The following is a 16,705-nucleotide window of genomic DNA, read 5'->3' as shown; positions in this document are numbered from 1 at the left end:
AATTGACCTAAATATTGTACATGCTTAGGGTATATCATTTGTTGATTTTAAGATATATATGCACACACATCATGAAATATTCATCCAATCAAGTTGATTAACATACCCATCACCCCACACAATTAGCATTTTCTTTCTCTTCCTTTTTTTTTTTTTTTTTGGTGGTGAAAACACTTAAGATCTATCCTCCTAGCAAATGTCCAAGTATACAAAACATTATTGTTATGTACAGTCTCACTGTCCTATATTAGATATCCAGAACTTATTCTCCCATAATTGAAACGTTATATCCCTTGACCAACATCTCCCCACTTTCTCCTCCTACCAGCCCATGCTAATCCCAGTCTATCCTCTGCTCCTATGAGTTTGGCAAAGTATTTAAGATTTACACTTATATCCTATCATGCATAGGATATATCTTGTCTTTCTCCCAGAGCCCCATTCTAAGAGTCTTATTTTTTCCCCTTCTAAAAATTAGAGCACAATCATATATTTTCATATTTGCTTTTGTTTTGATACATTAGTGATTTTATTAGATTTCAAACAAACAAGAACAGTTACATTGATATAAAATTTTAAATGTTGAAGAAAAATAGTCATAACTGCAGTTACATTTAATGGCAATTTTAAATGTCATTTCCGTTATTACTACTACTACCCTATATAAATGTACTGTTTTAGACTAATTTGCTTCAGATTCCTATGGAGCATAATTTTAGAACTTCTTGTTGAGAATGTACAGTACCCCGAGATTATGAGCTAGTATATCGAAAGGCTTCTTGTGTTCTATTTAGCCATCTTTCTGGAGATTTAAAATTCAAGTATTTCCACTAATCTTGTTATTGAAGCTTTCAAGTCGTTTTTGAACAAAAGATAAATGGATATATCTGAAACCTACATTTGCTTATTATGGTAATTTATTTTTTCTGTCCCATACCTAGAATCTAACTTACAGATGGAAATTCCCAGAGTAAATCTCCTCCTCTTACTTGATGTTTTCACCACACAATGGAAAAAGATGCAGCTTTATTATCTGCCCTATCAGGACTCTGATTACCTAAGTCAGGTCACCTTGAGTGCCCCACTTTTACAAGATTCTGCATTCCTAAGTTGGGCCTATTTGTCAATTTGTCCTTTGATGTCACGGTTATGACAAAATAAAATATTTCCAAGAGAGTCCTTCAAAGTTCATACAAAAATGGTTTCTAAAATTGCTAATTAGTAGTTACCTGAAAAGGTTTTTTCTTTTTTTTTTCTTTTTTTTTTTTTTAATTGCTTACATGAACTGGGCATCCGTACAGGTTCATCATTTGAAATAAAAACTATTTGAACCAGTAATATATATTTTTCTTCAGTTGTTTTTATATTTTAATTCCTGGATTTCATTTTCCTAACCAGTGCTTATAATCATTCTTTGGGTCCTATATGATGGTCATAGGATGGATTATATAAATGCTTGTCAGGGAAGGGGAAGAGAGGGTTGACGCTGAAGATTCAAATACCAAGGGTCATACTGTCAAATGTGAACATGTGTCTCAATTTCCACATAACCAACAGTGAAATGCATCTTGGGAACAGACCCCTCTAAAGTTAGAAGCTTCACATATTTGTGGCCTTTTAGTTCCTAAAACTCTATATATGTTAAAACTAATTTCTGCAATGTATTAAAAAAAGTCTAACACTGTAATACACAGATGGTAGCTAGCTTGATGTTTATCAATGTTTTTCAATAGTGAGAACAGGCAGGCCTTGCCACAGACTGTTTCCTTCTCACACCTGAGCAGGGTTCTAATCAGAAGACAAGACACTGACCAATGCCAGGTGCTGGTAAACCCCGGATTCAACAAGCTCCTCCTAGTGGTGCTGCTCACAACCCCCTACTGGATGGGCGAACAGGAGGTATGTTACTTTAAAATGCAGAACCTTGTTTCCTGGAAGAGATTCATCCTCATAACAAAGTGTGAAGATAAAACATAATTTGTGTGTACAGGTCACCGAGGTTTAGGTTCAAAGCCATCACAGGGCGAGTGAGGCCTATGCTCAAATCACATATCCTCCTGCAGGGCCATATCAAGGTTCTAACACCGTGAAGATCAATTATAAAAGATACTGAGAGTATGTGGACAAAAACTCTTTGGAACAAGTCCTTAGAGGGAAAAACCATGATCCCAGATTTCCTGCCCTCACGAGAAATTTCTTTGAAGTTATCTTTTCAGGTAGCCTCTGGAAATTTCCACCTACTTGTTCCCACTGGCAAAGGAAGCATAAGCTAATATCGCGAGAAGGAAATGACATCTTTGTTTTTGGACACAGTAAGACCCATGATTCTTGTTTTATAACATTTGCAATATACTGATTTATGCTGGTTAAAGAAAAACAGTTGGCTGTTAAGCTGGGGTGGGAATAAAGAACTACAACAAAATGAAATGCCGCATTGAATGGAAGGATGCTGCAGTATGAAATAAAAGAAAATTTAGAATCCCTGTTTGCACGCTTTTGGATTGCTTGCAACAAATAACTGGCAGGAGTGTGAGAGAACTTTAAAAGCCACGAGCCGATTCAGTAATTTAGAAGTGTTCAATTTGGTAAAAACCAAGTTTTGTCTATGAAGCAGGTATGTAGAATGGCATATATCTTCATGGAAAAGGAAATTCAAAAAATATTTAATTCAAATGTACAAACATTTGAATTTGTAGTCAAAGAAGCATAAACTAAAGCACTAGTGATATATCATCTAGGAGAGAAGCACAATACATAAATGGATTCAAATACCCTCTGCAGACCAGAAAAAGGTGCAAGTGCCACATAACTACCTAACCTTCTGGTTGTGTTGTACATGAGAATGAAGCTTTTGGGAACCCAAATAACATATATTACTGGTCACAAAGGTTTAAACTCTTTGACATAGTATTTCTATCTGGAGGATATTTTTTTTTCTTGTAACTTAGTGGAAAATAAAATTGAAATCTGAACAGCTATATAATGAAAGCAGCCTCTCTGCAGGCATTATGTGCAATGGACAAGGAAGATAAACCACTAAAGTAACCATTTAGTAAACTATGGTACAGCAACTGGTTCCATTAACTATGTAACGAATAAAAGTGAAAATGAGAAAATCTACATTGTACATTTTGAAAAAACAGATACAGTTGTAATGAGCATAAAGCAGATTGTTGAACCATATTTACTAATAAAACTGTGTTTAATTGTGTGTTGTTTGATGAAAACTGCAAAAGATGACACAAAATGAACATGAAAGAAGGCTTGTCAGGATAGTAAATTATAAAAATGCTCCACTGGTTAAACTACCTTTAATATCAAGTTTATACTGTTTAAAAGGCAAAAACCTGCTTTTAAGAAGAGACAGTCCTGTTCTTCTACCATCCAATAGCAATCACTGACATAAGTGATTTGTTAAGAGAGTGTGGGCAGGGAAGTTCATCAGTAGAATTGTAATACACACAAAGGACTTCCCTAGGGAAAAGAATTTAATAAAAACAAAGCCAGGCTAAATGCTATGAGAAGATTTTAATAATGCATCCTGAATTCTATTCCTGCTAATCTTGCATTCACTGTTGTACACAGCTCTGCCATCCAATTCAGGTTGGCATTAAAACATCTAGACATTAATGCTAATTAAATCTGCCTTTTCATTCTGAAAAACCACATTATTCTCTTTAATATCAAACACATGCAGTATCATTCAATACTCTACAAATATTTTAGATTCTCCTTTTATTTTGTAAATAAAATCAGAAAGGGCAAGAAATTGACTATCTCATGTGGATGCAATAGCACTGACCATTTCTCATCTGGGTTTTAGAAGTAAATGATAAAAATAGTTTGTGTGATATTTATTCTGATTCACAGTGTGGACTTCACCCCTTGTCAGAACCTGAAGCTAAATCTCCATGTCTAATGTTGAGGGCAGGTGTGGATCTACTTGGGTTTCTCTCTGGCTGTCTGAATTCTAATTATGAAGGAATTATTTTAAGAACAGCCTTTACATGAGATTTCTAAATCCAATAATAAATTAGCACATTTTATTGTCATAAAAAATTTAAGCACAGCCTTCACCAAGAGATTAAAAGATAATGTTAAGCTCCCATTTTATTCCCCATAATAGAAAAATAGAGCTGTGCCTTTTTCAAATAGTTTTAACTTTAAATTCAGCATTTGTCCTGGAATATTTGTCCCTATATCTCGGTAAATGTCTCTGCAATGAACTAACTAAAGCTACATTTATTTTGAACAGAAAAAGGCAAACTACTTTGAAATTTCAATGTTACTTGTGGTCCCAACACACCCATCAATGAATATGGTAATTACAAAACAATTGTGGGGCATCAATCTATTTCTCTTATGAAACATAAGTCAGATTCTAAAATTGCTCATGGGATAGCAGAGAGAATAATCAGGACAACCTGGTCATGGTTCTAGAATTAAATGCAGATTTAGTTGCATTAACTTTCAGTAAATTAATGTGGGAGTAAGAGAGTGTGCTTGTAGTTTCAAAGTCCGAAGTGTCCCCTTCGTGGTCATAGTATATCTAGTCCTCAGACAACCATGACCTTGCACCAGGGTAAGATAAGAACACCAATCATCAAAGTCATGACACTTCACTGAGGCCACAATGGCCTTCGTGCAGTTCCTTGAGCTCCCATGTGAGCTCCCACATTTGCACCGCTGCTCCGATGGATCAAATGCTCTTTCCCAGAGATATTTGCATAAATCACTCCTTCATTTCATACAAGTCTCTGATGAAATCCCCTGTTGGATAGTGCTACCCCTTCTTCCCATCCTGTCACCTAATACCCCTCTGACTTCTGTTTTTTTTCTACTTATTCCATCTACTGCATTACATATTTATTTATGTTATCATGTTGCCCCAACACAATGCACACTATTTGAGAATAGGGACTTTAATTTTTCAAGGCTGTATTCCCAGCAACTAGAGCAGTGCTGGCACATAATTGGTGCCCAATGCATATTTACTGAGTGAATGAATAATGAATACATAAATGAGTGAATGAATAAGTGGGAACAGAAGGAGTGAACATGAGTTGATCAGAAGGGAGAGATCACTTCTCTGCTAGTAAACAAATTATGAAATATTTTATGCATTTGGTTGCAGACGATATTTTCAATTAAGCTTATTATAGCTTGCAATGGAGCACAAAGTACACAGCCATTAAAATAAAGGAAAAAATCTGTATGCTTTGTCAACCACAGAATATAATGCTCCTTTCAGAGGAATAAGGTCTTGCCATACTTCGTAAGCAAGAACACGCTGTGGAGGACCTGAAGACTAGAATTTCAGCACACCAAATCGAAATGGAATTTTACAGATGAGAACCTGCTGCCTTGGATCATTTTTCTCCTACTTTTCACCTCTTCACCCTGACTCATCAAAAGTCAGTTCAAATATCACGTTCTTTAGGGAAAGTTCTACCCATCTCGGAGATCTGTTTTCCTTCTGAATCTTAGATTTTAGCTGTAAGTTTCCTAGGTCACTTGCATTTTCTTGCAATGGAGGTCTCTTTGTTATTTTTTATTATGTTATCATCTTATTATATCTTTTTCTTATTTTTGTTGTCTGTTGTTCATGTTGTACTTATGCCTTCTAACATGAGCATCGTCACTTTATGATTTTACATGACCTACAGTCCAACTGCAGTCCTCTGTGTTGGTCATGTACCAAGTAAATGTGACTAAACAATTCTATCATCCTCAAAATCTAACTGGGCCAGTTCCAAGAAGAGGCTGTGATGGGAGACAGGACATTATTTACCCACTCAGATTACAATGCGGACCAAATTCTGCTTCATTATTGTTAATACATGGTTTCACTTCCTTGTGAAAATGGTGAGGAGACAGAGGAGGAGCAAGTGGTTATGGGGAAAGACTTGACATGGGCTCCTCCACCCCCATTTCACAGCTGACTCAGTTGTAGGAGTTCATAAGCCTCCCTTGGATGCCCCAGACTGAGTACACTTGTCTAAGACAAATCACTTGCACTGGACCCCATCTAAAATTTCCCTTTCCATTTTCAGGAACGCATATTGTATGGGCTCCTGGATGTAAATTTGCCAAGTATAGGAAGAGAGTAGAAACCCCAAGGCAGCACCTACCTCACAACCACTGGATATAAAAACCCAAACACCAAAGGATGGAATGTCCATTAAGTGCAGAGAAGGAAGTTTTTCTTTGTTTGTTTGTTTTTTTTGTTTTGTTTTGTTTTTTTTAGCTACTTGCCAGCTCCTACCAGGCAAGTTCCTTTAGTTTGTATCTAAAGTATAAATCTTGTAATATAAATGCAAGGATGATAAGATTCTAGACAGATAAGATACGGTGATATAAATGTGGGATTGCATTCATTTGTAGATTAAATAGTCACAGAACATATAACTAAAGCCAGAAAACTGTAACGATCTGGTTTCCCAAATCTTATTCCAAATACATCGGAGTCCTTTGAATGTTTCCGGTTCTAATTTTGCATAACCAAAACATAAGAAAGAACCTCCCAGTGAATTCAGCATGAGAGAGGCAGGCAGGGCAGACCAGTTCACATACCTGTGCACACCGCTGTTGCACATGATGATGTGGCAAGCTCCCAGCCTGTTGCACAGCTCTGAGGAAACAGACAGCAGCCCCACCCCGGAGGCGCTGCAGGCTGTGTTTGCACAGGCCGCCGTGCGCTTGGATCTGATAAACGAGGCCACCAGTCGATAAAGTTCATCCAAAGCATTGAGAGGCCTCATTAGCTGCAGAAAAAAAGTGATCAACATAAAGTCCAACACATCTAGCAGTAAGAAATCCTTTTAGATAGGATACAATTCGCAGCTGTTACAACGTTTAATGAATAGTCTAAAATATTTTCCTTGCGGAGGTGATGGAATTGGAGGCTACAGATATTTGTAATTCCGCAGAATTATACAGAACAGCAGCAGAAAAATTAAGTAAGATAAGTATGTAAACGGCAAAACATTAGAAAAAGCACTCATTTCTTTTTACCTTATCTACATAGGCAGCTTTGGATGTGGAGTTTGGTGGTGAATTTGATTTGTCCAAGTAGAAGGCCCTGTAAGAATCCGAAGAATAAATGATCACTTACTGCTAGAAAAATTAAAGTGCATGGAGACATGCATGTTTCACTGACTTCCTTTTAAAAACAAATGAATAAACAAGTGTTGGACCCCGAGATGAATGGGATTGCAAAAAAAGTCAATTATTCTTCCATTCAGAAAAAATGACTCAAGAGGTACCTGAGTGGATCAGTCAGTTGAGCATCTGACTCTATTTCCGCTCAGGTTATGATCTCAGGGTTATGAGATGGAACCCCACTTCGGGCTCTGCACTTAGCAGGCAATCTGCTTGAGATTCTCTCTCTCTCTCTCTCCCTCTCCACCTACGCCATCCTCAGGCCTGAACGTGTGCTCTCTCAAACAAAATTTTTTAAAAATTAAAAAAAAAAAAAAAAAAGAAAAAGAAAAAAATGACTAAAGCCACCATCAGCTTTATTACATATTGTGTGGCCTCAGAGACATTACTTAATTTGTATATGCCTCAATTTCCTCTTTTGTAATTTGGGGATAACATCAGCTTCTATTTCACAAGCCTGCTACAAGATTAAATGAATTAATGTAAATAAATTGCTTAGAACAACCGTATATAACACAAATATTTTTTATTTTAGTATTTACAATAATATTATTATAAAAGTTGAAGAAATATATTTTCTTGCAGCTATTGGAAAACAGTATCTAGTTTTCATTTATTGTGCAAGATTATAACAGTAATACTCAAAAAACTAATTTTAAACAGGGTACTAAGTTGAATTCTTTCATCCACTAAACTATGCTCAGATTGGGCCAAATGGAGTCACCAAAGACCCTCTTCAAGGATACACTTGTTCTTTTTGTCACCAGGATGCATTGTGGTACCATTTTAATACACGAAATTGAATCTTAGTGGCCAGCAATAATTAAACCCAATTTCCAAAGAATTATTGCTGTTTTGCTTATTAGCTCTTGACTCATTACTAAACTGAAATTGTAAGGAAATGACCCATGAAGACAGGATACATTTAAGTTATATTTAATCTACTATCTTTGATGAAGCAAAATTATTTTCAAGATGTGAACACTTAATATTGATGTACCAAAATAAGTTCCATAATATTAGAATGATTGTCAGACAAGATATTGAAATAAAACTGATTAGGCTAGTGTTTTGGAGCACCTTTTAGAACCTCAAAATACTGTCAGATTATTACCAAACACATGAGTAGTAGAGGGCAAAATCTGTGAGACAGGGTTTTATGCCCAGAGTCCCCCTCTACATGCACATACATGCACACTCACCCACACAAACACACACACTTATTCCCATTAGCATTGTACCTCGTAATGATGTTTGGTGGTGTCTTTCTTTTTAAGATAAATTAGCATGGATTAATCTAGTTTTACACTTTAAATTAGGAAAACTTTAAGAGTCACTTCCAAAATGAAAGTTATGCTGATTCTTACTGAGAATTAGCTTATTCATGTCTCAAATACAAATTGAACAATAACAAAAATTTTACAATAGCTCTGCATCCAAAGTTGGTTATTATTTTTTGAACTCCTAAGGATTTCCATGTACCATCTTGGAACAAAGGTGGTGCCTCAAAGCTGGAACCCACAGAGATAACCTTGATCAGATGTTCCCATGCCTTTCAAGTGTGCTTGATAGAGAAAGCAATATGGTGGAAAAGAGTACAGGAGTCCATGGAAAATTATTCCCTCAGCCTAAATCCCACAGCTACCTGTTGCTCCTGAGCACATAAAGCTCCTAGGAATATGAGGATTCCACTCACCCCAAGCAGTGTTCTGCTCAAAATGACTGAGTTATGGTGGCACAAATGACTCTAACCTGGAACATCCATTAAGTGCCAAGAAAACATAGTTTCATTCAGCTGGCTGAGTCAATATCTATTAAGAGCATTGGATCAAGAGCAAAATCAAAGGCATTTGAGATACTTTTAAATTTTCTAATTTTCCCCAGTATCAGAAAGAGAGAAGAACAATCTAAGAGGATTGCTGGTAAGAGAAGAAGAAATGAGCCAGACTTGTATGAGGCACAAAAATACACCATAGGGCTGGGGTTAGATTAGAATGAGTGAGCCACTGAGAGAAGTCAAAGGAGCAGAGTCTTTAGCAGGGCCTTATAGATCCTGGCAAAGACTTTGGGTTTTAACTGGCCTCATTACCAAAAGACTGACTGTCTTAAAAACCTTATTACTGTGCATAAACATTCGTGTTCTCCTGAAAGTTCTGAGTGTCTCTTCGTTTCAATTACACAGCTACAGATTTAGGCGAATACTATGAAAATCCAGGTAGGCACCACCATATTTTGACAGATCCTGGCACTTGGCACTTTTGCTTCACCTTTAAAAAAAAAAATGAAACATTACAGATACAGGTGAGCTCTTTATTGCTCACCCTTCTCCACCCCACCCTTGTTCCAAACTCTCCCTCCTCAAGGCAAATATCACTCAGAAGCTGGCATTTCCTGCTTCCATGCTTCATGAGGTCACCCACACAGCTGGGCCAAATGGAGCTACCAAAGAATAGCTATGATCATTCTTCCAATTCTTGTCCACACTGATGTTATTAGAATTTCAACCTTTGGTGTTTTTATTTTCAATTTGCATATATGTGTTGGCTATCTATATTTCTTCTTTTTTTTGTGCATTTGTATTTCTTTCTTTTGTGTAGTCTTGACTTTTTTTCACATAGAAATTAGTTATTACTTTTTATAGCAAGAGTTAAATTTGGTGACATTTAGAAGTTTCTGCTCCTCTTTACTTTTTTTTTTTCTTGTTTTAAGCCCACACATTCTTTCTAGGCTTGCTTCCTCAAAATATCCAGTTTTAAAAGTCGGAAATTCTATTAATATGTTTGATCAGTGTGTCTGGTATATGTCAGCATTAAATTCTGGAATCCAGATTACAGGACATTTTTCCCCCTCTATACTGCTCTTGGTGTTTGCTCTCAGTCTAGTTGCCTTTGTTTGGGGGTTAGTCTATATTTTTTTCTCTGATAGGTTAAGATTTTCTTTCTATCCTCAATGTTCTGAAGTTTTACCTCAATGTGTTTAGGCATTGATTTATTGTTATTTATCCAGATAAAACCAGGTTCTCGGAGTATCTTTTCAATGTGAGGTGTATTGTCTTCAATTATAAAATAATCTCAGCTATTATTTCTTCACATAATCAGATTTGTTTTCTCACACACACTCTCTCTACACACACACACACACGCATGCACGCACGCACGCTTTTAAAATCTTATTTTCCCATGACTGCATTTTAGGTGATTTCCTAAGTAATATCTTCCAAATGAAAAAAATTCTGTCACTGTCAAATCTAGAGTTTGTATTTTCTACTGGGAATTTTATTTCAGTGACTATCTTTCACTTCTGAGATTTCTGCCTCTTATTTCATTTCTACCACTAATAGGTAACCTCCCCATAAGAACGTGAACTGTCTATGTGGATATGGTTTTTATTTACTTGGGATCATTCCTGTATCTCTGGCGCCTGTAATAATGTGTGGACCATAGTATTATCTTAATAAATATTTGTGAATAAATAACTAGATCACTGACTGTTTTTATTTCAGGATTTCCTACCTTTCTATGAATGGCAATCCTTTGTTAATATTTTGAGCACCCAAAATATGCTCTCCCAGGCTGTTTCAATATTTTAATTTCTTCCAGTCAAATTTATTCTCAGTGGTTGAATTCATTGGCTCTTTCCTAGTCTTAGGCTTCCTTTTGTGCTTTGGAATTTTGTTTTGCAGGTTCATTTGAAGTGGGAAGATTTTTATTTGGTTTTATTTAGCTTTTTGATATATGTCCAACCCCTATCTCTCATTATCCTTCTCTTACAAATGATTTTGTGTTCATTTTGTACCCAGAATCACCCATATATAATCAGTTTCATACTGGAAATTCAAATACTACATTGTGCTGACATCTGGATTATTATCAGTCACATTACTGAACCAATGAGTGACTGGTTCAATTCCCAGTTTACCAGCCATGTCCCTTTCTTCTTGCCATATAAGCTTTTCCTGACCTCAAATCTATAGTCTCAAGTAGTGGGCAGCAAGTTTTTCTTCCTCGCTCAGAAGCAGATGAGTCCTTCTCTATGTCCTGGCTTCAAGCTATAACGCTGGCTCTGGATCTCCACCTAGTGTAGAATGACTTCAATCTCTTATTAGCTTAGAAGAAGTTGTACTGGCCTTCTGACCACCTCCAGAGGCCTCAGCACAGCTTACAACTCATCACTTGCATTTTCTTTTGATTTGTGGACCACTGAGATGATAAATTATGAGCTCAGCTGTGACTTTTACATTTTCTGACTTGGGATTTTACCTAACATTGCTATATGTTTGGAGCAAAGATCGTGCTTCGAAGTCAGAACCCACAGAGATACCTTAAACAAATGTCCTAATGCATTTCTTTAAGTGTGCTTGGTAGAGAAAGTAAAGCAATTAAAAAGAGTGCACAAATTCACAAATTGTTTAGCCTCCCAGGGTCTCAAGTATCTCATTTTTACAATGTATATTAAAATTATCTAACATGTATATGGCATAATGTTGAATATTAATCAAAATAAGAAGTACTCAGTGTGGCAGTAAGCAAACAGGACTCATTTGATAGTCAATAATAACTATTATTCAAGTACACACAGTGGGAGGCAACTCCTGGAGCATTTTTAAAGCATAGCAAGGAATAAAAGTAAGGCCAAAACTTTGTTCTTTCCTCTAAGGCCACCTACAATATTTTCTGATCCATATAAAAAGTGAAAATTAAGGTAGGTACTTGGAGTCTACATGATTCCATGATCAGGGCACAAATAGCGGTTCACTTTAAAAAGAAAAGAGCCTTTCTTTAGGTTAAAGAGGACTGTTATTTACAGGGCTTAATCAGGTGTATTTGTTGTAGAGACCTCAGCTCTTCTGTAGCTTGAATTATTTGGGAAAGAAAATATCCTGTAGAAGTAGTCCATAGATCATTAGGATCACCTATGGAAAGCTTCACTACAGAGACCTCCACTACAGCTGGTCACACTGAACAGTATTCCTACTTTCAGAAGTAGATGCTCCTTCAAAAAAAAACAAAAAAACAAACAAAAAAAAAACCCCAAAAAAAGTTGTCACTGGTTCAGCCAGTTAAGAGCAGGAATATGTGGATTCTAATTCATTTAAAATATTTGACAGAAGGGTACCTGACTGGCTTAGTTGGTTAAGTGCCTGCCTTCAGCTCAGGTCGTGATCCCAGAGTCCTGGGATTGAGTCCCGCATCAGGTTCCCTGGTCAGTGGGGAGTCTGCATCTCCCTCCCCCTGCCTCTCTGTGCCTACATGCACACTCTCTCTCAAATAAATAAATACAATCTTTAAAAAAAAAACCTGATTTGGTAGAAATCTCAACATTTTCAATGGGGCAAAATCCTTAAAGGAAAAAAAAACAGATTTTATGAAGATAGTCAGTAGAAAAATAACTTTTATCAATTTAAAATGTATAAATGCCCACAGTAAGTGAAACTTTATTCAGAAACAATCTAATCTTTTCCAAGTTGCTATATAGCAGAACTAAAATAGAAAAAGCATCTAATGATATAACTGTGCCCTTCAAAATACTCTTAGAAGACAAATGCCTCCTACAAATACAGAATTAAATGTATTTACTGATCCAAACTTGGGTAAATAGTTAATATTTGATAATCTATGATTAAAGAAAATAAGAAATCATTATAAAATATATTTATGTGCTGATGAAGTCTAGAGGAAAAAAACAGGAACTATAGCTACTTTGTTACTCTTAGGAAATTTACATAGCTAACATATATTTAAATTCAACTAATTATTTGTTAGAATAAAAATTTAGACTTGACGTTGCAACTAATTTAGGTATTTCCCATCAGAAAAAAGTCTGTTAGCCAGATATTTTACCATCCCTAAGGTTTATAGGTATTCACAGAACTTTGGTATTTTTCAGAGTATGACAAACTGTTCACAGGAAATAAATTTCTAATGCACTTCCCTTAATTATGAAAGTCTTACAATGCCCCCTAATCAGAATTTATGAGCAAGTTAATGGCAAAATTGGATTAATGCCCAAAATGACCATAGTTTATTATGCTTCTGAGGTTAGTAAGAATGAAGTCATGGTCCTTTGTCTCATACAGCAAATCTTATTGAGACATTTTGAAAGTGCTGCTGCTACTTTATATAGGCTGGACAGTAAGTTTCCTTTCATGCTACCATATATCAGACTTCATTGTCAACTTAGTAAATTAACTCTCCATATAAAATTGATACATTGTGATAATATTTTTTCATTTGGTCCCTGTGGAATAAAATACCAATGAAAGAAGCCATAATATCATAAGTTACAATATGTAGTGGTATAAATATATCCAAATCAAATAACTACAATGAAACTAATCTCGGGCATTTATCTCATACAATCTAATAGTGGAGACAGGTACATAGTTATCTATAATGCAAGGTAAACTCACTGACAGGTAAGTTTAAAGGTCAAAAAAGTTACTGGGATATACTTACATGAGGAAGAAGCAAGGCCATATAAATAAGAATATGGCATAAGAGTTGGACTTTGTCAGATGGATGGGATTCTGGACAGGTCAAAATAGGAAAGCAGCCATTTCAAATGGAGGCAACATCATGAACAGCAGAACAGATACAGAAGTGGATAGAGCCAATCTGGCTGAAGAGCAGAATCATATAAGGTAGGGAGAGAGAATGTTGAGTAAGTAGGCTGGATCCATACTGTGACGAAATTAAATATCAAGCTAAAGAATTATAAGTTGTTTGTTAAACAGTGGAGAGAAGCACTACACAGTAAACACTTAGCTACCAGTAAAAAAGTAAAAATAAATGGAAAGAAATACATGACACATGACATGAAAATTTAGGGAATTTAGAGCTGGAAGAAATCCTAGAAATGGACAGAATTATTAAGCATTCAGAATAAGACCATGGTAATGAAAACAGGGAATTGATGTTTGCCATGAGAGAGAAAATGAACTTGGGGAACACTGAGATTAGTTTCTGTAGAGTGATGCAGGTTAATATACTAATTAAAAAATTAGGAAAATGCTTTCTCAACTGGATGAAGAATTAGGATCATAGCTCTACAGAGTCTGGCAGATACTTCAAAGGATCAGGTTTTCACAGAAAGAGAGACAATGCAATAGCTTGATGTAAAATATTTAAACTTATTAATTTTGTCATAGGGGATACATGGAGGTTAAATCAGTGACAAAAGTGACATTCTTCTCATCTGGCACCTTTTTTATCCACTTTTTCTGGGCATATTGGAGGATATCCAATTTCTAAGAGAGATTGATTAAGGCATAAAAGCCACTGGTGCTTTATAAATAAGGAGGAAAAACTATAGTATTCAGCTCAGCTCTCTGCTATATTCTTGTTTTTTTCCTCCAGATCATTGCCTATGAGATCACTCTTTATTTATAATAATTTATGAAAATTTCTTACTTGGCCAGACACATCTATACTTCTTGTAATATTATGTCCTATCCCCAAATATTCTAAACCATATAAGGTAGCCTTTGGATTTTAACAGTTGCTCTGCATTTCAAAAAGGAGCTATAACAGTGTTTCTTCAATTATGGATATTAGTCATAGGCATAGTTAGATATATCATTATTACAATGGCATAGCAGTTGACTATAGCTGTAACTGGGTGTCTGATGAGTATTATTGTTAAGCTGTATTTGCCTACCATAGCACTTAAATTAGGAAAAAATTCTACAAAAAAAATATTATTGAAAGAAACTGATTTCTTATAAAAAGGAAAATCACCAGAGAGGTTCACCCTGTGCCCATACTATGGGTAAAAAACACATGATGAGTAAGTAGGTGGGAAAATGTTAATTTGTCCTTCTATCCTACCCACCTTCCATGGCCACAAGCATTTGCCCTGACTTTTCTGGAATGTGTTTTACTAAAAGTTACATGAAGAGAAATCCTGAGTAATGAGATAAACTTGGATTTGGTTGGATACATATGTCTTCTGGCTTGTCAGAAATGGAGCACCCAAGGTTACAGTCCTTAGAGAACTGCCTGTATCAGTGAACAGCTCCATTTCTACTTGAATATTGGGAAAAGAAAATTCCTGGCAGGCTAAGGAAACAATCTGCATGAACCACACAGGGCAAGACCTTCCCACATAAAAAAAAAGGGATTTTGGGGAGCCTGGGTGGCTCAGTCAGTTACATGTCTGCCTTTGGCTCAGGTCATGATCCCAGGGTCCTGAGATCGAGCCCTGGGTTGTTGGGCTCCCTGTTCAATGGGGAGACTGCTTCTCTCTCTGCCCCTCCCCCTCCCCCTGCTCATGATCTCTCTCTCTTTCATAAATAAAATCTTAAATAAATACATAAATACATAAATAAGTAATGGATTTCTCTGAGACTTCTCTGATGCCCTGGAAAGAAAATCACAGTGTCAGAGGTAGTGGGGCTATGCCCTGTTACTCTTTACTGCTGTTGATACCCTCCTATCACTCTTCTTTTGATAACCTTCAATCAGTGAGTTCACTGTATTAAAATCCTGTTGTTTGCTTTCCAAACACTCCTTTACTGCATTCTGATTTTTGCTCCTCTTTTCATGAGTCTGCAAGGGTGATATTTCTTTCTTACACCTGCAACATTCATATATCACCACAGACTTAAAATGTTGCATGTGTACATATTTTCTAATGGTGACACTGTGCTCTGCTACTGTAGAGCACGATCTCTGTGGAAATGGACAGAAAAAGTCAATCCTAAAAAAAAGAAAGCTTTTCCAAGAATAAAGTTTAACTATATTACAAACAAAACAACTCATTACACCTAAGAAAAACAATAAAGCCAAGTAATAGTTCTATTTTTAAACTAAGTCTATTTAATTTGACAACAATTAGGTCTCAAGAAAGTTTGGCACCTCCATATTAAAGGGTAATTTTTAGATTTAAAATCATAAGCCTTTTTAAGTTTAAAGCCATAAAAGGCTCAACTGACATGAGGTTGACAGATCAGCTTCTCCTCCTCCACATCTTTCTCTGTACTCCTTATTTGACTCCAATTGACCTTCAAAATTACCTTCCTAAAGCACAGAGAGGAACATTTTATTACCTTGCTTAAAGTCATTCAGATTTCCCCAGTACCCAAACCCTACAATTTGGGCATTCAATGCCTCTCCTAGCAATCTACCAACAGACTTCCTCTTCCCATCTCTCTTATCTCCCTCTTTGCCCTGCATGTTCATGCTGGATTCCCCCAAAACAATACCCACCCACAGGAAAACCTCCACACCTTCTCTCATATTATTCTATCTACGTGGAATCCCCTCTCATATCCTCTGCATGTCAAGATTCTTTTGATCCTTCAAAATCCTGCTCAAATATGGTATCTTCTTGGGAACTTCCCAACTGAAACAAATGTATCTCACTATATGACACCTGATTGCACTCACTCTGTCATCTTTGCTAGACTGCATACTCTCAGGGGACAGAGAAGCATTTTTTTTTTTAAATTTATTATCCTAGAGTACCTGGGTGGCTCAGTCAGTTAAACATCTGACTTCAGCCCAGGTCATAATCCTGGGGTGCTGGGATCATCCCCCCATCCAGC

The 16,705-nt window shown here is 36.3% G+C and overlaps 1 protein-coding gene across 1 annotated transcript in view; it reads right to left on the bottom strand.

Moving 5' to 3' along the window:
- PREX2 (phosphatidylinositol-3,4,5-trisphosphate dependent Rac exchange factor 2) overlaps nucleotides 1–16,705 on the bottom strand; it is a 276,462-nt gene that overhangs the window by 30,128 nt on the left and 229,629 nt on the right. The window contains 2 exon segments of the mRNA XM_038579474.1: nucleotides 6,574–6,764; nucleotides 7,015–7,081. Coding sequence (XP_038435402.1) covers nucleotides 6,574–6,764; nucleotides 7,015–7,081 — 258 coding nt within the window.

Source organism: Canis lupus, chromosome 29 (assembly GCF_011100685.1).
Source record: "Canis lupus familiaris isolate Mischka breed German Shepherd chromosome 29, alternate assembly UU_Cfam_GSD_1.0, whole genome shotgun sequence".
Taxonomy (NCBI): Eukaryota; Metazoa; Chordata; class Mammalia; order Carnivora; family Canidae; genus Canis; species Canis lupus.
This window is presented reverse-complemented; position numbering and strand designations above follow the sequence as displayed.